General features: G+C 40.7%; 1 protein-coding gene across 1 annotated transcript in view; it reads right to left on the reverse strand.

The window, feature by feature from the left end:
- Positions 1-2,073: 2,073 nt before the first annotated feature.
- The window catches only part of LOC135565135 (ubiquitin carboxyl-terminal hydrolase 50-like), a 29,617-nt gene continuing 8,083 nt past the window's right edge, over positions 2,074-23,607 (reverse strand). Inside the window, exons 2-4 of the mRNA XM_065011194.1 lie at positions 4,638-4,780; positions 2,585-2,717; positions 2,074-2,262 (exon numbers count right to left, since the gene is read on the reverse strand). Of these exons, the coding sequence (XP_064867266.1) occupies positions 2,074-2,262; positions 2,585-2,717; positions 4,638-4,780 (465 nt within the window). The remainder of the gene's footprint in view (positions 2,263-2,584; positions 2,718-4,637; positions 4,781-23,607) is intronic.

Consider the following 23,607-nt stretch of genomic DNA (forward strand, 5'->3'; position numbering starts at 1 on the left):
TGTTGGCTTTAGGGATGATCAGTGAGATACACCTGCTGGAGCGCGTGCTACGGATGGGTGTTGCCATCGTGACCAGTGAACTGAGATAAGGCGGAGCTTTACCTAGCATAGACTTGTAGATGACCTGGAGCCAGTGGGTCTGGCGACTAGAGCATCACAAGTTCAGTGGTGGGTGGTATAAGGTGCTTTAGTGACAAAACGGATGGCACTGTGATAGACTGCATCAGTTTGCTGAGTAGAGTGTTGGAAGCCATTTTGTAGATGACATCCCAGGTTGGTCTAGGATAGTCAGTTTTACTAGGGTAAGCTTGGCAAAATCATTTGAATGTATTTCTTATTTTCTTGTGTTGTATGTTGATTGATTTTCTCATTTTCCTTCATTGCTATGAAGTTTCTAATAACACTTGTATTAACCTCAAACATATAAAAATGTAGCTATTTATTAAATTCTTCCAAATAATGCAGACAAGCTGGTGTTGCATGTCATTATACCTCTCTGCCACTAGATGGCACTAGATCTATTATATTGGTGACGTCTGGATCCCAGCAATATACGTTTGCCATTAATTAAGCAGACAATTTTATCCTAAGTGACTAACAGTCATGCGTGCATACACATTTTTAAGTATGGGTCATGGGATTTGAACCCACTGTCCTAGCCGTTGCAGGCACCATGCTCTTATCAACTGACCTACAGAGGATCACGGTACTATCTTCCTAGTAGTAGTTTAGGGATGGGAAAGCTCTGTGACTGTTGCATGTAGAAATAGAATGAATAGATCTGCACGATTCCCTATCCTGTCTGAAAGATGGATCACTTCTGTTCCCGTGATACATTTCTATCAGGACGTTCTGTCAACGTTGGGTCTGTCTGGGAACAGTTCCACTTGGTGTCTCTGGGTATCCATGGTAACCTGCTTTCATTCACATTTCATTCAATGTTACCTTGCGTTCATTCATGTTTTATTGAAGTTACAAAAAAACACCCAGAGCCGAATTTGTCTCTGTGTGGGTACACCCAGAGGGGTTTTCTGATGGTTCACCCAGCTCCTTCTGTAGGTTGGTCTGTGGTCAGGTTCAGGACCCACCCCCAAGCCCTTCACCCCAAGCCCACCTAATTGGGTGGGAGGAAGGTCACTAAGCTCGTTGGACAGTAAAATGGAGCCATCAGAGCCAATTCCCTCAGATCTGCAAACATGAACAGGGTATGGGCTAGACTAGGGGCTGGTTTGGCACTTTGTGGGCCAGCTGTGGGCTCTACCAGTCTGGGTCTTGATCAGGGCCACGGTATGTTTTGGGCCTGTGATGTCCCAGATATAGGGCATGATGGGTTAGAGGATATTCTGGGCCTAGAGCCGTGGTAAGTTGTGGAATGAGTAGTGGCTAGGAGAGCACGGGTCCTAGTTGGATCCTGGGACTGGGTATGTTTTTGGTCTGTGGTGGGTCAGATCTGGGGTATGGTGGGTCAGATCTGGGGTATGTTGGGCCTGTGGTGGGTCAGATCTGGGGTATGGTGGGCCTGTGGTGGGTCAGATCTGGGGTATGGTGGGTCTGTGGTGGGTCAGATCTGGGGTATGTTGGGTCTGTGGTGGGTCAGATCTGGGGTATGTTGGGCCTGTGGTGGGTCAGATCTGGGGTATGTTGGGCCTGTGGTGGGTCAGATCTGGGGTATGGTGGGCCTGTGGTGGGTCAGATCTGGGGTATGTTGGGCCTGTGGTGGGTCAGATCTGGGGTATGGTGGGCCTGTGGTGGGTCAGATCTGGGGTATGGTGGGTCTGTGGTGGGTCAGATCTGGGGTATGTTGGGCCTGTGGTGGGTCAGATCTGGGGTATGTTGGGCCTGTGGTGGGTCAGATCTGGGGTATGGTGGGTCAGATCTGGGGTATGTTCGGCCTGTGGTGGGTCAGATCTGGGGTATGTTGGGCCTGTGGTGGGTCAGATCTGGTTTATGGTGGGTCTGTGGTGGGTCAGATCTGGGGTATGTTGGGCCTGTGTGTGGATCAGATCTGGGGTATGGTGGGTCAGATCTGGGGTATGTTGGGCCTGTGGTGGGTCAGATCTGGGGTATGGTGGGTCAGATCTGGGGTATGTTGGGCCTGTGGAAGGGTTGACGGCTGTACAGCAGGATGTAGGCGTTAGGAGACTGCACCAAGAAGTCCACTACCTCGCTCACGGCCGTGTCGTCGAAGTGGTGCCAGCTGCTGGACAGGGTACTGTGGCACAGGGCCGTGTAGTGACCCATGTCCAGGTCTCCTGCGTGGTTCTGGACGGGGGGGAGACACACCGGCGGAGTCATGTGTTCATGGTTGGCTGTGTGTTTTTCCAGACAGGAGCATCATGTATATGCGTTCACATGGGTGGGTGTAGGTGCATGCGTGTCTTTCTGTATGGGTGAGTGTATCACAGGAAGCTGGTGGCTCCGTGATTGGGGAGGACAGGCTTGTGGTAATGGCTGGAGTGAAATTGGTGGAATGGAATCAAATACACGTTTCCATGAGTTTGAAGCCGTTCCATCTGCTCCAGCCATTATAATGAGCTGTCCTCCCCTCAGTGGTGTGTGTGTGTGTGTGTGTGCAGAAACTCACCACCACTGCGTAGAGAGAGTAGCTGGTGTGATTGGCTGAGGGTCTGGACAGGAAGGGGGTTAGGTCTAAACTGTCCAATGAGAACAACACATTGGTCCTCAACTTCCTCTTCTCACTCCCGTGGCAACCAAAACTGGAATGTCACACAGGTTCTGTTATTTCTACAGGTTTGTCTCATTGAGATGCATGACAGCAGCTGCAGCAGAGGTAAAGCTGATTTATAATGAGGTGTTACATTATTACTGCCATTGACCTCTAGTTAGGGGTTACAGGGACCTCTAGTTAGGGGTTACATGAACCTCTAGTTAGGGTTACATGGACCTCTAGTTAGGGGTTACAGGGACCTCTAGTTAGGGGTTACAGGGACCTCTAGTTAGGGGTTACATGGACCTCTAGTTAGGGTTACAGGGACCTCTAGTTAGGGGTTACAGGGACCTCTAGTTAGGGGTTACATGGACCTCTAGTTAGGGGTTACATGGACCTCTAGTTAGGGGTTACAGGGACCTCTAGTTAGGGGTTACAGGGACCTCTAGTTAGGGGTTACATGAACCTCTAGTTAGGGTTACATGGACCTCTAGTTAGGGGTTACAGGGACCTCTAGTTAGGGGTTACATGGACCTCTAGTTAGGGTTACAGGGACCTCTAGTTAGGGGTTACATGGACCTCTAGTTAGGGGTTACAGGGACCTCTAGTTAGGGGTTACAGGGACCTCTAGTTAGGGTTACAGGGACCTCTAGTTAGGGGTTACAGGTACCTCTAGTTAGGGGTTACAGGTACCTCTAGTTAGGGGTTACAGGGACCTCTAGTTAGGGGTTACAGGGACCTCTAGTTAGGGGTTACAGGGACCTCTAGTTAGGGGTTACAGGGACCTCTAGTTAGGGGTTACAGGGACCTCTAGTTAGGGGTTACAGGGACCTCTAGTTAGGGGTTACAGGGACCTCTAGTTAGGGGTTACAGGGACCTCTAGTTAGGGGTTACATGGACCTCTAGTTAGGGGTTACAGTGACCTCTAGTTAGGGGTTACAGGGACCTCTAGTTAGGGGTTACAGGGACCTCTAGTTAGGGGTTACATGGACCTCTAGTTAGGGGTTACATGGACCTCTAGTTAGGGGTTACAGTGACCTCTAGTTAGGGGTTACAGTGACCTCTAGTTAGGGGTTACAGGGACCTCTAGTTAGGGGTTACATGGACCTCTAGTTAGGGGTTACAGGGATCTCTAGTTAGGGGTTACATGGACCTCTAGTTAGGGGTTACATGGATCTCTAGTTAGGGGTTACATGGACCTCTAGTTAGGGGTTACATGGACCTCTAGTTGGGGTTACATGGACCTCTAGTTGGGGTTACAGGGACCTCTAGTTAGGGGTTACAGGGACCTCTAGTTAGGGGTTACATGGACCTCTAGTTAGGGGTTACATGGACCTCTAGTTAGGGGTTACAGGGACCTCTAGTTAGGGGTTACATGGACCTCTAGTTAGGGGTTACATGGACCTCTAGTTAGGGGTTACATGTTAATGTGATTAAAACATGAGGATGTGTGAAACCTGCTCCTCAGACTGAAGTGTCCCCACCAGCGATAAGAAAGCTTTTCACATGGCGCAGAATGGTTAGACGCTCCAGAAGGTCACGTGTGCTGATAGCAAAGGAAAAACGCTTGGGTTGGAGCCTCCGGTATGAGCCGAATAAGGAGGAAACTGTACTATAGGGGCGGCAGGTAGCTTAGTGGTTACAGAGTTGGGCCAGTAACCGTAAGATTGCTGGATCAAATCCCTGAGCTGACAAGGTGAAATTCTGTCTTTCTGCCCCTGAACAAGGCAGTTAACCCACTGTTCCTCGGGCTCCGTGGATATCAATTATAGCAGCGCCCCGCACCTCTCTGATTCAGAGGTGTTGGGTTAAATACAGAAGACACATTTCAGTTGAATGCATTCAGTTGTACAACTGCTAAGCCAGCAGCATGACGTCCTTTCCATTAGCACCAATATGTTTGTCTGTGTTAAGTCTGTGCACCAACAGTGGCCATCTAGTGGGGAGAGATGGGTTGTCAGCTACCCACCGTTTGAGGTGCAGCACCAGTATCTCAGGTGGTTTGGCCATGCTGGTGAGGACAGCTGTGTCTCTCTTCACTCCACACTCTGGACACAACTTCTGATCTCCACACGTCAACGTACTCTGCTGGAAGAACAGCGACAGGCAGTCCTACAGGAGAGAGAGATGTAGTTTCTGGCTAGTCTGTGTGACAGGCAGTCCTACAGGAGAGAGAGATGTAGTCGCTGGCTAGTCTGTGTGACAGGCAGTCCTACAGGAGAGAGAGATGTGGTCGCTGGCTAGTCTGTATGACAGGCAGTCCTACAGGAGAGAGAGATGTGGTTCCTGGCTAGTCTGTGTGACAGGAGAGAGATGTGGTTTCTGGCTAGTCTGTGTGACAGGCAGTCCTACAGGAGAGAGAGATGTGGTCGCTGGCTAGTCTGTGTGACAGGCAGTCCTACAGGAGGGAGATGTGGTCGCTGGCTAGTCTGTGTGACAGGAGAGAGATGTGGTTTCTGGCTAGTCTGTGTGACAGGCAGTCCTACAGGAGAGAGAGATGTAGTTTCTGGCTAGTCTGTATGACAGGCAGTCCTACAGGAGAGAGAGATGTGGTCGCTGGCTAGTCTGTATGACAGGCAGTCCTACAGGAGAGAGATGTGGTGGCTGGCTAGTCTGTATGACAGGCAGCAGGGAGAGAGAGATGTGGTGGCTAGTCTGTGTGACAGGCAGTCCTACAGGAGAGAGATGTGGTCGCTGGCTAGTCTGTGTGACAGGAGAGAGATGTGGTTTCTGGCTAGTCTGTGTGACAGGCAGTCCTACAGGAGAGAGAGATGTGGTCGCTGGCTAGTCTGTGTGACAGGAGAGAGATGTGGTTTCTGGCTAGTCTGTGTGACAGGCAGTCCTACAGGAGAGAGAGATGGTTTCTGGCTAGTCTGTGTGACAGGCAGTCCTACAGGAGAGAGAGATGTAGTTTCTGGCTAGTCTGTATGACAGGCAGTCCTACAGGAGAGAGAGATGTGGTCGCTGGCTAGTCTGTATGACAGGCAGTCCTACAGGAGAGAGAGATGTGGTCGCTGGCTAGTCTGTATGACAGGCAGTCCTACAGGAGAGAGAGATGTGGTCGCTGGCTAGTCTGTGTGACAGGCAGTCCTACAGGAGAGAGAGATGTGGTCGCTGGCTAGTCTGTGTGACAGGAGAGAGATGTGGTTTCTGGCTAGTCTGTGTGACAGGCAGTCCTACAGGAGAGAGAGATGTGGTCGCTGGCTAGTCTGTGTGACAGGAGAGAGATGTGGTTTCTGGCTAGTCTGTGTGACAGGCAGTCCTACAGGAGAGAGAGATGGTTTCTGGCTAGTCTGTGTGACAGGCAGTCCTACAGGAGAGAGAGATGTGGTTCCTGGCTAGTCTGTGTGACAGGCAGTCCTACAGGAGAGAGAGATGTGGTCGCTGGCTAGTCTGTATGACAGGCAGTCCTACAGGAGAGAGAGATGTGGTCGCTGGCTAGTCTGTGTGACAGGCAGTCCTACAGGAGAGAGAGATGTGGTAGTCTGTGTGACTGCAGCTAGTCTGTGTGACTGGCAGTCCTGACAGGGAGGAGAGAGATGTGGTCGCTGGCTAGTCTGTGTGACAGGCAGTCCTACAGGAGAGAGAGATGTGGTCGCTGGCTAGTCTGTGTGACAGGCAGTCCTACAGGAGAGAGAGATGTGGATCCTGGCTAGTCTGTATGACAGGCAGTCCTACAGGAGAGAGAGATGTGGTCGCTGGCTAGTCTGTATGACAGGCAGTCCTACAGGAGAGAGAGATGTGGTCGCTGGCTAGTCTGTGTGACAGGCAGTCCTACAGGAGAGAGAGATGTGGTCGCTGGCTAGTCTGTGTGACAGGAGAGAGATGTGGATCCTGGCTAGTCTGTATGACAGGCAGTCCTACAGGAGAGAGAGATGTGGTTGCTGGCTAGTCTGTATGACAGGCAGTCCTACAGGAGAGAGAGATGTGGTCGCTGGCTAGTCTGTGTGACAGGCAGTCCTACAGGAGAGAGAGATGTGGATCCTGGCTAGTCTGTGTGACAGGCAGTCCTACAGGAGAGAGAGATGTGGTCGCTGGCTAGTCTGTGTGACAGGCAGTCCTACAGGAGAGAGAGATGTGGTTGCTGGCTAGTCTGTGTGTTTATGTGGTTAGTCTGATTGTGTTTAGTCTGTATGTGATTAGTCTGTATGTGGTTAGTCTGTATGTGTTTAGTCTGTATGTGTTTAGTCTGTATGTGGTTAGTCTGTATGTGTTTAGTCTGTATGTGGTTAGTCTGTATGTGGTTAGTCTGTATGTGTTTAGTCTGTATGTGGTTAGTCTGTATGTGATTAGTCTGTATGTGGTTAGTCTGTATGTGATTAGTCTGTATGTGTTTAGTCTGATTGTGATTAGTCTGTAGGTGTTTAGTCTGTATGTGGTTAGTCTGTATGTCTGTATGTGTTTAGTCTGTATGTGATTAGTCTGTATGTGTTTAGTCTGATTGTGATTAGTCTGTAGGTGTTTAGTCTGTATGTGATTAGTCTGTATGTGATTAGTCTGTATGTGGTTAGTCTGTATGTGGTTAGTCTGTATGTCTGTATGTGATTAGTCTGTTTAGTCTGTATGTGGTTAGTCTGTATGTGGTTAGTCTGTATGTGATTAGTCTGTATGTGTTTAGTCTGTATGTGATTAGTCTGTATGTGTTTAGTCTGATTGTGATTAGTCTGTATGTGGTTAGTCTGTATGTCTGTATGTGATTAGTCTGTATGTGTTTAGTCTGTATGTGTTAGTCTTATGTCTGTATGTGATTAGTCTGTATGTGTTTAGTCTGTATGTGGTTAGTCTGTATGTGGTTAGTCTGTATGTCTGTATGTGTTTAGTCTGTATGTGATTAGTCTGATTGTGATTAGTCTGTAGGTGTTTAGTCTGTATGTGATTAGTCTGTATGTGATTAGTCTGTATGTGGTTAGTCTGTATGTGGTTAGTCTGTATGTCTGTATGTGATTAGTCTATGTGTTTAGTCTGTATGTGGTTAGTCTGTATGTGGTTAGTCTGTGATTAGTCTGTATGTGTTTAGTCTGTATGTGATTAGTCTGTATGTGTTTAGTCTGATTGTGATTAGTCTGTATGTGTTAGTCTGTATGTCTGTATGTGATTAGTCTGTATGTGTTTAGTCTGTATGTGGTTAGTCTGTATGTCTGTCTGTGATTAGTCTGTATGTGTTTAGTCTGTATGTGGTTAGTCTGTATGTGGTTAGTCTGTATGTCTGTATGTGATTAGTCTGTATGTGATTAGTCTGTATGTGGTTAGTCTGTATGTGTTTAGTCTGTATGTGGTTAGTCTGTATGTGTTTAGTCTGTATGTGGTTAGTCTGATTGTGTTTAGTCTGTATGTGTTAGTCTGATTGTGTTTAGTCTGTATGTGGTTAGTCTGTATGTGTTAAGTCTGTATGTGGTTAGTCTGTATGTGTTTAGTCTGTATGTGGTTAGTCTGTATGTGTTTAGTCTGTATGTGGTTAGTCTGTATGTGGTTAGTCTGTATGTGTTTAGTCTGTATGTGGTTAGTCTGTATGTGTTTAGTCTGTATGTGGTTAGTCTGTATGTGGTTAGTCTGTATGTGGTTAGTCTGTATGTGGTTAGTCTGTATGTGGTTAGTCTGTATGTGGTTAGTCTGATTGTGTTTAGTCTGTATGTGTTAGTCTGATTGTGTTTAGTCTGTATGTGGTTAGTCTGTATGTGTTAGTCTGTATGTGGTTAGTCTGTATGTGGTTAGTCTGTATGTGTTTAGTCTGTATGTGGTTGTCTGTATGTGTTTAGTCTGTATGTGGTTAGTCTGATTGTGTTTAGTCTGTATGTGTTAGTCTGATTGTGTTTAGTCTGTATGTGGTTAGTCTGTATGTGTTAAGTCTGTATGTGGTTAGTCTGTATGTGTTTAGTCTGTATGTGGTTAGTCTGTATGTGTTTAGTCTGTATGTGTTTAGTCTGTATGTGGTTAGTCTGTATGTGGTTAGTCTGTATGTGTTTAGTCTGTATGTGGTTAGTCTGTATGTGGTTAGTCTGTATGTGTTTAGTCTGTATGTGGTTAGTCTGTATGTGATTAGTCTGTATGTGGTTAGTCTGTATGTGATTAGTCTGTATGTGTTTAGTCTGATTGTGATTAGTCTGTAGGTGTTTAGTCTGTATGTGGTTAGTCTGTATGTCTGTATGTGTTTAGTCTGTATGTGATTAGTCTGTATGTGTTTAGTCTGATTGTGATTAGTCTGTAGGTGTTTAGTCTGTATGTGGTTAGTCTGTATGTGATTAGTCTGTATGTGATTAGTCTGTATGTGGTTAGTCTGTATGTGGTTAGTCTGTATGTGGTTAGTCTGTATGTGTTTAGTCTGATTGTGATTAGTCTGTAGGTGTTTAGTCTGTATGTGGTTAGTCTGTATGTCTGTATGTGTTTAGTCTGTATGTGATTAGTCTGTATGTGTTTAGTCTGATTGTGATTAGTCTGTAGGTGTTTAGTCTGTATGTGGTTAGTCTGTATGTGATTAGTCTGTATGTGATTAGTCTGTATGTGGTTAGTCTGTATGTGGTTAGTCTGTATGTGATTAGTCTGTATGTGTTTAGTCTGATTGTGATTAGTCTGAGGTGTTTAGTCTGTATGTGGTTAGTCTGTATGTCTGTATGTGTTTAGTCTGTATGTGATTAGTCTGTATGTGTTTAGTCTGATTGTGATTAGTCTGTAGGTGTTTAGTCTGTATGTGGTTAGTCTGTATGTGATTAGTCTGTATGTGATTAGTCTGTGGTTAGTCTGTATGTGGTTAGTCTGTATGTGGTTAGTCTGTATGTCTGTATGTGATTAGTCTGTATGTGTTTAGTCTGTATGTGGTTAGTCTGTATGTGGTTAGTCTGTATGTGATTAGTCTGTATGTGTTTAGTCTGTATGTGATTAGTCTGTAGGTGTTTAGTCTGTATGTGGTTAGTCTGATTGTGATTAGTCTGTATGTGGTTAGTCTGTATGTGTTTAGTCTGTATGTGGTTAGTCTGTATGTGGTTAGTCTGTATGTGGTTAGTCTGTATGTGTTTAGTCTGTATGTGATTAGTCTGTATGTGTTTAGTCTGTATGTGTTTAGTCTGTATGTCTGTATGTGTTTAGTCTGTATGTGGTTAGTCTGTATGTGGTTAGTCTGTATGTGATTAGTCTGTATGTGTTAAGTCTTAGTCTGTATGTGGTTAGTCTTATGTGGTTAGTCTGTATGTGTTTAGTCTGTATGTGATTAGTCTGTATGTGGTTAGTCTGTATGTGGTTAGTCTGTATGTGGTTAGTCTGTATGTGTTTAGTCTGTATGTGGTTAGTCTGTATGTGATTAGTCTGTATGTGTTTAGTCTGATTGTGATTAGTCTGTATGTGATTAGTCTGTATGTGTTTAGTCTGATTGTGATTAGTCTGTAGGTGTTTAGTCTGTATGTGGTTAGTCTGTATGTGGTTAGTCTGTATGTGGTTAGTCTGTATGTGGTTAGTCTGTATGTGTTTAGTCTGTATGTGGTTAGTCTGTATGTGATTAGTCTGTATGTGGTTAGTCTGTATGTGATTAGTCTGTATGTGTTTAGTCTGATTGTGATTAGTCTGTAGGTGTTTAGTCTGTATGTGGTTAGTCTGTATGTCTGTATGTGTTTAGTCTGTATGTGATTAGTCTGTATGTGTTTAGTCTGATTGTGATTAGTCTGTAGGTGTTTAGTCTGTATGTGGTTAGTCTGTATGTGATTAGTCTGTATGTGATTAGTCTGTATGTGGTTAGTCTGTATGTCTGTATGTGATTAGTCTATGTGTTTAGTCTGTATGTGGTTAGTCTGTATGTGATTAGTCTGTATGTGTTTAGTCTGTATGTGTTTAGTCTGTATGTGTTTAGTCTGATTGTGATTAGTCTGTATGTGGTTAGTCTGTATGTCTGTATGTGATTAGTCTGTATGTGTTTAGTCTGTATGTGGTTAGTCTGTATGTCTGTATGTGATTAGTCTGTATGTGTTTAGTCTGTATGTGGTTAGTCTGTATGTGGTTAGTCTGTATGTCTGTATGTGTTTAGTCTGTATGTGGTTAGTCTGTAGGTGTTTAGTCTGTATGTGGTTAGTCTGTATGTGGTTAGTCTGTATGTGTTTAGTCTGTATGTGGTTAGTCTGTATGTGTTTAGTCTGTATGTGGTTAGTCTGTATGTGGTTAGTCTGTATGTGGTTAGTCTGTATGTGGTTAGTCTGTATGTGGTTAGTCTGTATGTGGTTAGTCTGATTGTGTTTAGTCTGTATGTGTTAGTCTGATTGTGTTTAGTCTGTATGTGGTTAGTCTGTATGTGTTAAGTCTGTATGTGGTTAGTCTGTATGTGTTTAGTCTGTATGTGGTTAGTCTGTATGTGTTTAGTCTGTATGTGTTTAGTCTGTATGTGGTTAGTCTGTATGTGTTTAGTCTGTATGTGGTTAGTCTGTATGTGTTTAGTCTGTATGTGGTTAGTCTGTATGTGGTTAGTCTGTATGTGTTTAGTCTGTATGTGGTTAGTCTGTATGTGATTAGTCTGTATGTGGTTAGTCTGTATGTGATTAGTCTGTATGTGTTTAGTCTGATTGTGATTAGTCTGTAGGTGTTTAGTCTGTATGTGGTTAGTCTGTATGTCTGTATGTGTTTAGTCTGTATGTGATTAGTCTGTATGTGTTTAGTCTGATTGTGATTAGTCTGTAGGTGTTTAGTCTGTATGTGGTTAGTCTGTATGTGATTAGTCTGTATGTGATTAGTCTGTATGTGGTTAGTCTGTATGTGGTTAGTCTGTATGTGGTTAGTCTGTATGTGATTAGTCTGTATGTGTTTAGTCTGATTGTGATTAGTCTGTAGGTGTTTAGTCTGTATGTGGTTAGTCTGTATGTCTGTATGTGTTTAGTCTGTATGTGATTAGTCTGTATGTGTTTAGTCTGATTGTGATTAGTCTGTAGGTGTTTAGTCTGTATGTGGTTAGTCTGTATGTGATTAGTCTGTATGTGATTAGTCTGTATGTGGTTAGTCTGTATGTGATTAGTCTGTATGTGTTTAGTCTGATTGTGATTAGTCTGTAGGTGTTTAGTCTGTATGTGGTTAGTCTGTATGTGATTAGTCTGTATGTGATTAGTCTGTATGTGGTTAGTCTGGTTAGTCTGTATGTGGTTAGTCTTATGTCTGTATGTGATTAGTCTGTATGTGTTTAGTCTGTATGTGGTTAGTCTGTATGTGGTTAGTCTGTATGTGATTAGTCTGTATGTGTTTAGTCTGTATGTGATTAGTCTGTAGGTGTTTAGTCTGTTAGTCTGATTGTGATTAGTCTGTATGTGGTTAGTCTGTATGTGTTTAGTCTGTATGTGGTTAGTCTGTATGTGGTTAGTCTGTATGTGGTTAGTCTGTATGTGTTAAGTCTGTATGTGGTTAGTCTGTATGTGGTTAGTCTGTATGTGGTTAGTCTGTATGTGGTTAGTCTGTATGTGGTTAGTCTGTATGTGATTAGTCTGTATGTGTTAAGTCTGTATGTGGTTAGTCTGTATGTGGTTAGTCTGTATGTGGTTAGTCTGTATGTGTTTAGTCTGTATGTGATTAGTCTGTATGTGTTTAGTCTGTATGTGGTTAGTCTGTATGTGGTTAGTCTGTATGTGTTTAGTCTGTATGTGGTTAGTCTGTATGTGATTAGTCTGTATGTGTTTAGTCTGATTGTGATTAGTCTGTATGTGATTAGTCTGTATGTGTTTAGTCTGATTGTGATTAGTCTGTAGGTGTTTAGTCTGTATGTGGTTAGTCTGTATGTGGTTAGTCTGTATGTGGTTAGTCTGTATGTGGTTGTCTGTATGTGTTTAGTCTGTATGTGGTTAGTCTGTATGTGATTAGTCTGTATGTGGTTAGTCTGTATGTGATTAGTCTGTATGTGTTTAGTCTGATTGTGATTAGTCTGTAGGTGTTTAGTCTGTATGTGGTTAGTCTGTATGTCTGTATGTGTTTAGTCTGTATGTGATTAGTCTGTATGTGTTTAGTCTGATTGTGATTAGTCTGTAGGTGTTTAGTCTGTATGTGGTTAGTCTGTATGTGATTAGTCTGTATGTGATTAGTCTGTATGTGGGTCTTATGTCTGTATGTGATTAGTCTTAGTCTGTATGTGGTTAGTCTGTATGTGATTAGTCTGTATGTGTTTAGTCTGTATGTGTTTAGTCTGTATGTGTTTAGTCTGATTGTGAGTCTGTATGTGGTTAGTCTGTATGTCTGTATGTGATTAGTCTGTATGTGTTTAGTCTGTATGTGGTTAGTCTGTATATGTGATTAGTCTGTATGTGTGTTTAGTCTGTATGTGGTTAGTCTGTATGTGGTTAGTCTGTATGTCTGTATGTGTTTAGTCTGTATGTGGTTAGTCTGTATGTGTTTAGTCTGTATGTGGTTAGTCTGTATGTGGTTAGTCTGTATGTGTTTAGTCTGTATGTGGTTAGTCTGTATGTGTTTAGTCTGTATGTGGTTAGTCTGTATGTGGTTAGTCTGTATGTGGTTAGTCTGTATGTGGTTAGTCTGTATGTGGTTAGTCTGTATGTGGTTAGTCTGTATTGTGTTTAGTCTGTATGTGTTAGTCTGATTGTGTTTAGTCTGTATGTGGTTAGTCTGTATGTGTTAAGTCTGTATGTGGTTAGTCTGTATGTGTTTAGTCTGTATGTGGTTAGTCTGTATGTGTTTAGTCTGTATGTGTTTAGTCTGTATGTGGTTAGTCTGTATGTGTTTAGTCTGTATGTGGTTAGTCTGTATGTGTTTAGTCTGTATGTGGTTAGTCTGTATGTGGTTAGTCTGTATGTGTTTAGTCTGTATGTGGTTAGTCTGTATGTGATTAGTCTGGTTAGTCTGTATGTGATTAGTCTGTATGTGTTTAGTCTGATTGTGATTAGTCTGTAGGTGTTTAGTCTGTATGTGGTTGTCTGTATGTCTGTATGTGTTTAGTCTGTATGTGATTAGTCTGTATGTGTTTAGTCTGATTGTGATTAGTCTGTAGGTGTTTAGTCTGTATGTGGTTAGTCTGTATGTGATTAGTCTGTATGTGATTAGTCTGTATGTGGTTAGTCTGTATGTGGTTAGTCTGTATGTGTTAGTCTGTATGTGATTAGTCTGTTTAGTCTGATTGTGATTAGTCTGTAGGTGTTTAGTCTGTATGTGGTTAGTCTGTATGTCTGTATGTGTTTAGTCTGTATGTGATTAGTCTGTATGTGTTTAGTCTGATTGTGATTAGTCTGTAGGTGTTTAGTCTGTATGTGGTTAGTCTGTATGTGATTGTCTGTATGTGATTAGTCTGTATGTGGTTAGTCTGTATGTGATTAGTCTGTATGTGTTTAGTCTGATTGTGATTAGTCTGTAGGTGTTTAGTCTGTATGTGGTTAGTCTGTATGTGATTAGTCTGTATGTGATTAGTCTGTATGTGGTTAGTCTGTATGTGGTTAGTCTGTATGTGGTTAGTCTGTATGTCTGTATGTGATTAGTCTGTATGTGTTTAGTCTGTATGTGGTTAGTCTGTATGTGGTTAGTCTGTATGTGATTAGTCTGTATGTGTTTAGTCTGTATGTGATTAGTCTGTAGGTGTTTAGTCTGTATGTGGTTAGTCTGATTGTGATTAGTCTGTATGTGGTTAGTCTGTATGTGTTTAGTCTGTATGTGGTTAGTCTGTATGTGGTTAGTCTGTATGTGGTTAGTCTGTATGTGTTTAGTCTGTATGTGATTAGTCTGTATGTGTTTAGTCTGTATGTGTTTAGTCTGTATGTCTGTATGTGTTTAGTCTGTATGTGGTTAGTCTGTATGTGGTTAGTCTGTATGTGATTAGTCTGTAGTCTGTATGTGGTTAGTCTGTATGTCTGTATGTGTTTAGTCTGTATGTGGTTAGTCTGTATGTGGTTAGTGTGTTTATCTGTATGTGATTAGTCTGTATGTGTTTAGTCTGTATGTGTTTAGTCTGTATGTCTGTATGTGTTTAGTCTGTATGTGGTTAGTCTGTATGTGATTAGTCTGTATGTGGTTAGTCTGTATGTGTTTAGTCTGTATGTGATTAGTCTGTATGTGTTTAGTCTGTATGTGTTTAGTCTGTATGTCTGTATGTGGTTAGTCTGTATGTGGTTAGTCTGTATGTGGTTAGTCTGTATGTGGTTAGTCTGTATGTGGTTAGTCTGTATGTGGTTAGTCTGTATGTGGTTAGTCTGTATGTGATTAGTCTGTATGTGTTTAGTCTGTATGTGTTTAGTCTGTATGTCTGTATGTGTTTAGTCTGTATGTGGTTAGTCTGTATGTGTTAAGTCTGTATGTGGTTAGTCTGTATGTGGTTAGTCTGTATGTGGTTAGTCTGTATGTGGTTAGTCTGTATGTGGTTAGTCTGTATGTGGTTAGTCTGTATGTGATTAGTCTATGTGGTTAGTCTGTATGTGGTTAGTCTGTATGTGGTTAGTCTGTATGTCTGTATGTGTTTAGTCTGTATGTGTTTAGTCTGTATGTCTGTATGTGATTAGTCTGTATGTGATTAGTCTGTATGTGATTAGTCTGTATGTGGTTAGTCTGTATGTGGTTAGTCTGTATGTGGTTAGTCTGTATGTGATTAGTCTGTATGTGTTAGTCTGTATGTGGTTAGTCTGTATGTGTTTAGTCTGTATGTGGTTAGTCTGTATGTGGTTGGTCTGTATGTGGTTGGTTGTACCTGTAGGGAGCACTTGTATGAGTCCAGTGGTATAGGCAGAGACAGGATGTGATTAGTCTGTATGTGTTAGTCTGTATGTGGTTAGTCTGTATGTGATTAGTCTGTATGTGTTTAGTCTGATTGTGATTAGTCTGTAGGTGTTTAGTCTGTATGTGGTTAGTCTGTATGTCTGTATGTGTTTAGTCTGTATGTGATTAGTCTGTATGTGTTTAGTCTGATTGTGATTAGTCTGTAGGTGTTTAGTCTGTATGTGGTTAGTCTGTATGTGATTAGTCTGTATGTGATTAGTCTGTATGTGGTTAGTCTGTATGTGGTTAGTCTGTATGTCTGTATGTGATTAGTCTATGTGTTTAGTCTGTATGTGGTTAGTCTGTATGTGGTTAGTCTGTATGTGATTAGTCTGTATGTGTTTAGTCTGTATGTGATTAGTCTGTATGTGTTTAGTCTGATTGTGATTAGTCTGTATGTGGTTAGTCTGTATGTCTGTATGTGATTAGTCTGTATGTGTTTAGTCTGTATGTGGTTAGTCTGTATGTCTGTATGTGATTAGTCTGTATGTGTTTAGTCTGTATGTGGTTAGTCTGTATGTGGTTAGTCTGTATGTCTGTATGTGATTAGTCTGTATGTGATTAGTCTGTATGTGGTTAGTCTGTATGTGTTTAGTCTGTATGTGGTTAGTCTGTATGTGGTTAGTCTGTATGTGTTTAGTCTGTATGTGGTTAGTCTGTATGTGTTTAGTCTGTATGTGGTTAGTCTGTATGTGGTTAGTCTGTATGTGGTTAGTCTGTATGTGGTTAGTCTGTATGTGGTTAGTCTGATTGTGTTTAGTCTGTATGTGTTAGTCTGATTGTGTTTAGTCTGTATGTGGTTAGTCTGTATGTGTTAAGTCTGTATGTGGTTAGTCTGTATGTGTTTAGTCTGTATGTGGTTAGTCTGTATGTGTTTAGTCTGTATGTGGTTAGTCTATGTGTTTAGTCTGTATGTGGTTAGTCTGTATGTGTTTAGTCTGTATGTGGTTAGTCTGTATGTGTTTAGTCTGTATGTGGTTAGTCTGTATGTGGTTAGTCTGTATGTGTTTAGTCTGTATGTGGTTAGTCTGTATGTGATTAGTCTGTATGTGGTTAGTCTGTATGTGATTAGTCTGTATGTGTTTAGTCTGATTGTGATTAGTCTGTAGGTGTTTAGTCTGTATGTGGTTAGTCTGTATGTCTGTATGTGTTTAGTCTGTATGTGATTAGTCTGTATGTGTTTAGTCTGATTGTGATTAGTCTGTAGGTGTTTAGTCTGTATGTGGTTAGTCTGTATGTGATTAGTCTGTATGTGATTAGTCTGTATGTGGTTAGTCTGTATGTGGTTAGTCTGTATGTGGTTAGTCTGTATGTGATTAGTCTGATTGTGTTTAGTCTGATTGTGATTAGTCTGTAGGTGTTTAGTCTGTATGTGTTTAGTCTGTATGTGTTTAGTCTGTATGTGATTAGTCTGTATGTGTTTAGTCTGATTGTGATTAGTCTGTAGGTGTTTAGTCTGTATGTGGTTAGTCTGTATGTGATTAGTCTGTATGTGATTAGTCTGTATGTGGTTAGTCTGTATGTGGTTAGTCTGTATGTGATTAGTCTGTATGTGTTTAGTCTGATTGTGATTAGTCTGTAGGTGTTTAGTCTGTATGTGGTTAGTCTGTATGTCTGTATGTGTTTAGTCTGTATGTGATTAGTCTGTATGTGTTTAGTCTGATTGTGATTAGTCTGTAGGTGTTTAGTCTGTATGTGGTTAGTCTGTATGTGATTAGTCTGTATGTGATTAGTCTGTATGTGGTTAGTCTGTATGTGGTTAGTCTGTATGTGGTTAGTCTGTATGTCTGTATGTGATTAGTCTGTATGTGTTTAGTCTGTATGTGGTTAGTCTGTATGTGGTTAGTCTGTATGTGATTAGTCTGTATGTGTTTAGTCTGTATGTGATTAGTCTGTAGGTGTTTAGTCTGTATGTGGTTAGTCTGTGATTAGTCTGTATGTGGTTAGTCTGTATGTGTTTAGTCTGTATGTGGTTAGTCTGTATGTGGTTAGTCTGTATGTGGTTAGTCTGTATGTGTTTAGTCTGTATGTGATTAGTCTGTATGTGTTTAGTCTGTATGTGTTTAGTCTGTATGTCTGTATGTGTTTAGTCTGTATGTGGTTAGTCTGTATGTGGTTAGTCTGTATGTGATTAGTCTGTATGTGTTAAGTCTGTCTGTCTGTATGTCTGTATGTGTTTAGTCTGTATGTGGTTAGTCTGTATGTGGTTTAGTCTGTATGTGGTTAGTCTGTATGTGTTTAGTCTGTATGTGATTAGTCTGTATGTGGTTAGTCTGTATGTGGTTAGTCTGTATGTGGTTAGTCTGTATGTGTTTAGTCTGTATGTGGTTAGTCTGTATGTGATTAGTCTGTGGTTAGTCTGTATGTGGTTAGTCTGTATGTGGTTAGTCTGTATGTGGTTAGTCTGTATGTGTTTAGTCTGTATGTGGTTAGTCTGTATGTGATTAGTCTGTATGTGTTTAGTCTGATGTGATTAGTCTGTATGTGATTAGTCTGTATGTGTTTAGTCTGATTGTGATTGTGTAGGTGTTTAGTCTGTATGTGGTTAGTCTGTATGTGGTTAGTCTGTATGTGGTTGTCTGTATTAGTCTGTATGTGTTTAGTCTGTATGTGGTTAGTCTGTATGTATTAGTCTGTATGTGGTTAGTCTGTATGTGGTTAGTCTGTATGTGTTTAGTCTGTATGTGATTAGTCTGTAGGTGTTTAGTCTGTATGTTAGTCTGTATGTCTGTATGTGTTTAGTCTGTTGTGATTAGTCTGTATGTGTTTAGTCTGATTGTGATTAGTCTGTAGGTGTTTAGTCTGTATGTGGTTAGTCTGTATGTGATTAGTCTGTATGTGGTTAGTCTGTATGTGGTTAGTCTGTATGTCTGTATGTGATTAGTCTATGTGTTTAGTCTGTATGTGGTTAGTCTGTATGTGGTTAGTCTGTATGTGATTAGTCTGTATGTGTTTAGTCTGTATGTGATTAGTCTGTATGTGTTTAGTCTGATTGTGATTAGTCTGTATGTGGTTAGTCTGTATGTCTGTATGTGATTAGTCTGTATGTGTTTAGTCTGTATGTGGTTAGTCTGTATGTCTGTATGTGATTAGTCTGTATGTGTTTAGTCTGTATGTGGTTAGTCTGTATGTGGTTAGTCTGTATGTCTGTATGTGATTAGTCTGTATGTGATTAGTCTGTATGTGGTTAGTCTGTATGTGTTTAGTCTGTATGTGGTTAGTCTGTATGTGGTTAGTCTGTATGTGTTTAGTCTGTATGTGGTTAGTCTGTATGTGTTTAGTCTGTATGTGGTTAGTCTGTATGTGGTTAGTCTGTATGTGGTTAGTCTGTATGTGGTTAGTCTGTATGTGGTTAGTCTGTATGTGTTAGTCTGATTGTGTTTAGTCTGTATGTGTTAGTCTGATTGTGTTTAGTCTGTATGTGGTTAGTCTGTATGTGTTAAGTCTGTATGTGGTTAGTCTGTATGTGTTTAGTCTGTATGTGGTTAGTCTGTATGTGTTTAGTCTGTATGTGTTTAGTCTGTATGTGGTTAGTCTGTATGTGTTTAGTCTGTATGTGGTTAGTCTGTATGTGTTTAGTCTGTATGTGGTTAGTCTGTATGTGGTTAGTCTGTATGTGTTTAGTCTGTATGTGGTTAGTCTGTATGTGATTAGTCTGTATGTGGTTAGTCTGTATGTGATTAGTCTGTATGTGTTTAGTCTGATTGTGATTAGTCTGTAGGTGTTTAGTCTGTATGTGGTTAGTCTGTATGTCTGTATGTGTTTAGTCTGTATGTGATTAGTCTGTATGTGTTTAGTCTGATTGTGATTAGTCTAGGTGTTTAGTCTGTATGTGGTTAGTCTGTATGTGATTAGTCTGTATGTGATTAGTCTGTATGTGGTTAGTCTGTATGTGGTTAGTCTGTATGTGGTTAGTCTGTATGTGTTTAGTCTGATTGTGATTAGTCTGTAGGTGTTTAGTCTGTATGTGGTTAGTCTGTATGTCTGTATGTGTTTAGTCTGTATGTGATTAGTCTGTATGTGTTTAGTCTGATTGTGATTAGTCTGAGGTGTTTAGTCTGTATGTGGTTAGTCTGTATGTGATTAGTCTGTATGTGATTAGTCTGTATGTGGTTAGTCTGTATGTGGTTAGTCTGTATGTGATTAGTCTGTATGTGTTTAGTCTGATTGTGATTAGTCTGTAGGTGTTTAGTCTGTATGTGGTTAGTCTGTATGTCTGTATGTGTTTAGTCTGTATGTGATTAGTCTGTATGTGTTTAGTCTGATTGTGATTAGTCTGTAGGTGTTTAGTCTGTTAGTCTGTATGTGATTAGTCTGTATGTGATTAGTCTGTATGTGGTTAGTCTGTATTAGTCTGTATGTGGTTAGTCTGTATGTCTGTATGTGATTAGTCTGTATGTGTTTAGTCTGTATGTGGTTAGTCTGTATGTGGTTAGTCTGTGGTTAGTCTGTATGTGGTTAGTCTGTATGTCTGTATGTGATTAGTCTGTTTAGTCTGTATGTGGTTAGTCTGTATGTGGTTAGTCTGTATGTGATTAGTCTGTATGTGTTTAGTCTGTATGTGATTAGTCTGTATGTGTTTAGTCTGTATGTGGTTAGTCTGTATTGTGATTAGTCTGTATGTGGTTAGTCTGTATGTGTTTAGTCTGTATGTGGTTAGTCTGTATGTGGTTAGTCTGTATGTGGTTGTATGTGTTTAGTCTGTATGTGTTAGTCTGTATGTGTTTAGTCTGTATGTGTTTAGTCTGTATGTCTGTATGTGTTTAGTCTGTTTGTGGTTAGTCTGTATGTGGTTAGTCTGTATGTGATTAGTCTGTATGTGTTAAGTCTGTATGTGGTTAGTCTGTATGTCTGTATGTGTTTAGTCTGTATGTGGTTAGTCTGTATGTGGTTAGTCTGTTAGTCTGTATGTGTTTAGTCTGTATGTGATTAGTCTGTATGTGTTTAGTCTGTATGTGTTTAGTCTGTATGTCTGTGTGTTAGTCTGTATGTGGTTAGTCTGTATGTGGTTAGTCTGTATGTGTTTAGTCTGTATGTGGTTAGTCTGTATGGTTAGTCTGTATGTGTTTAGTCTGTATGTGATTAGTCTGTATGTGTTTAGTCTGTATGTGTTTAGTCTGTATGTCTGTATGTGTTTAGTCTGTATGTGGTTAGTCTGTATGTGGTTAGTCTGTATGTGATTAGTCTGTATGTGTTAAGTCTGTATGTGGTTAGTCTGTATGTCTGTATGTGTTTAGTCTGTATGTGGTTAGTCTGTATGTGGTTAGTCTGTATGTGGTTAGTCTGTATGTGTTTAGTCTGTATGTGATTAGTCTGTATGTGGTTAGTCTGTATATGTGGTTAGTCTGTATGTGTTTAGTCTGTATGTGGTTAGTCTGTATGTGATTAGTCTGTATGTGTTTAGTCTGATTGTGATTAGTCTGTATGTGATTAGTCTGTATGTGTTTAGTCTGATTGTATGCAGGGTGTTTAGTCTGTAGTTAGTCTGTATGTGGTTAGTCTGTATGTGGTTAGTCTGTATGTGGTTAGTCTGTATGTGTTTAGTCTGTGTGGTTAGTCTGTATGTGATTAGTCTGTATGTGGTTAGTCTGTATGTGATTAGTCTGTATGTGTTTAGTCTGATTGTGATTAGTCTGTAGGTGTTTAGTCTGTATGTGGTTAGTCTGTATGTCTGTATGTGTTTAGTCTGTATGTGATTAGTCTGTATGTGTTTAGTCTGTATTGTGATTAGTCTGTAGGTGTTTAGTCTGTATGTGGTTAGTCTGTATGTGATTAGTCTGTATGGTTGTCTTAGTCTGTATGTGATTAGTCTATGTGTTTAGTCTGTATGTGGTTAGTCTGTATGTGGTTAGTCTGTATGTGATTAGTCTGTATGTGTTTAGTCTGTATGTGATTAGTCTGTATGTGTTTAGTCTGATTGTGATTAGTCTGTATGTGGTTAGTCTGTATGTCTGTATGTGATTAGTCTGTATGTGTTTAGTCTGTTGTGGTTAGTCTGTATGTCTGTATGTGATTAGTCTGTATGTGTTTAGTCTGTATGTGGTTAGTCTGTATGGTTGTCTTATGTCTGTATGTGATTAGTCTGTATGTGATTAGTCTGTATGTGGTTAGTCTGTATGTGTTTAGTCTGTATGTGGTTAGTCTGTATGTGGTTAGTCTGTATGTGTTTAGTCTGTATGTGGTTAGTCTGTATGTGGTTAGTCTGTATGTGGTTAGTCTGTATGTGGTTAGTCTGTATGTGGTTAGTCTGTATGTGGTTAGTCTGTATGTGGTTAGTCTGATTGTGTTTAGTCTGTATGTGTTAGTCTGATTGTGTTTAGTCTGTATGTGGTTAGTCTGTATGTGTTAAGTCTGTATGTGGTTAGTCTGTATGTGTTTAGTCTGTATGTGGTTAGTCTGTATGTGTTTAGTCTGTATGTGTTTAGTCTGTATGTGGTTAGTCTGTATGTGTTTAGTCTGTATGTGGTTAGTCTGTATGTGTTTAGTCTGTATGTGGTTAGTCTGTATGTGGTTAGTCTGTATGTGTTTAGTCTGTATGTGGTTAGTCTGTATGTGATTAGTCTGTATGTGGTTAGTCTGTATGTGATTAGTCTGTATGTGTTTAGTCTGATTGTGATTAGTCTGTAGGTGTTTAGTCTGTATGTGGTTAGTCTGTATGTCTGTATGTGTTTAGTCTGTATGTGATTAGTCTGTATGTGTTTAGTCTGATTGTGATTAGTCTGTAGGTGTTTAGTCTGTATGTGGTTAGTCTGTATGTGATTAGTCTGTATGTGATTAGTCTGTATGTGGTTAGTCTGTATGTGGTTAGTCTGTATGTGGTTAGTCTGTATGTGATTAGTCTGTATGTGTTTAGTCTGATTGTGATTAGTCTGTAGGTGTTTAGTCTGTATGTGGTTAGTCTGTATGTCTGTATGTGTTTAGTCTGTATGTGATTAGTCTGTATGTGTTTAGTCTGATTGTGATTAGTCTGTAGGTGTTTAGTCTGTATGTGGTTAGTCTGTATGTGATTAGTCTGTATGTGATTAGTCTGTATGTGGTTAGTCTGTATGTGGTTAGTCTGTATGTGATTAGTCTGTATGTGTTTAGTCTGATTGTGATTAGTCTGTAGGTGTTTAGTCTGTATGTGGTTAGTCTGTATGTGATTAGTCTGTATGTGTTTAGTCTGATTGTGATTAGTCTGTAGGTGTTTAGTCTGTATGTGGTTAGTCTGTATGTGATTAGTCTGTATGTGATTAGTCTGTATGTGGTTAGTCTGTATGTGGTTAGTCTGTATGTCTGTATGTGATTAGTCTGTATGTGTTTAGTCTGTATGTGGTTAGTCTGTATGTGGTTAGTCTGTATGTGATTAGTCTGTATGTGTTTAGTCTGTATGTGATTAGTCTGTAGGTGTTTAGTCTGTATGTGGTTAGTCTGATTGTGATTAGTCTGTATGTGGTTAGTCTGTATGTGTTTAGTCTGTATGTGGTTAGTCTGTATGTGGTTAGTCTGTGATTAGTCTGTATGTGTTAAGTCTTAGTCTGTATGTGGTTAGTCTGTATGTGGTTAGTCTGTATGTGTTTAGTCTGTATGTGATTAGTCTGTATGTGTTTAGTCTGTATGTGGTTAGTCTGTATGTGATTAGTCTGTATGTGGTTAGTCTGTATGTGGTTAGTCTGTATGTGGTTAGTCTGTATGTGTTTAGTCTGTATGTGATTAGTCTGTATGTGTTTAGTCTGTATGTGTTTAGTCTGTATGTCTGTATGTGTTTAGTCTGTATGTGGTTAGTCTGTATGTGGTTAGTCTGTATGTGATTAGTCTGTATGTGTTAAGTCTGTATGTGGTTAGTCTGTATGTCTGTATGTGTTTAGTCTGTATGTGGTTAGTCTGTATGTGGTTAGTCTGTATGTGGTTAGTCTGTATGTGTTTAGTCTGTATGTGGTTAGTCTGTATGTGATTAGTCTGTATGTGTTTAGTCTGATTGTGATTAGTCTGTATGTGATTAGTCTGTATGTGTTTAGTCTGATGTGATTAGTCTGTAGGTGTTTAGTCTGTATGTGGTTAGTCTGTATGTGGTTAGTCTGTATGTGGTTAGTCTGTATGTGGTTAGTCTGTATGTGTTTTTAGTCTGTATGTGGTTAGTCTGTATGTGGTTAGTCTGTATGTGGTTAGTCTGTATGTGATTAGTCTGTATGTGATTAGTCTGTATGTCTTTAGTCTGTATGTCTGTATGTGTTTAGTCTGTTAGTCTGTATGTGGTT

Source organism: Oncorhynchus nerka, linkage group LG27, assembly GCF_034236695.1.
Source record: "Oncorhynchus nerka isolate Pitt River linkage group LG27, Oner_Uvic_2.0, whole genome shotgun sequence".
In the NCBI taxonomy this organism is placed as follows: domain Eukaryota; kingdom Metazoa; phylum Chordata; class Actinopteri; order Salmoniformes; family Salmonidae; genus Oncorhynchus; species Oncorhynchus nerka.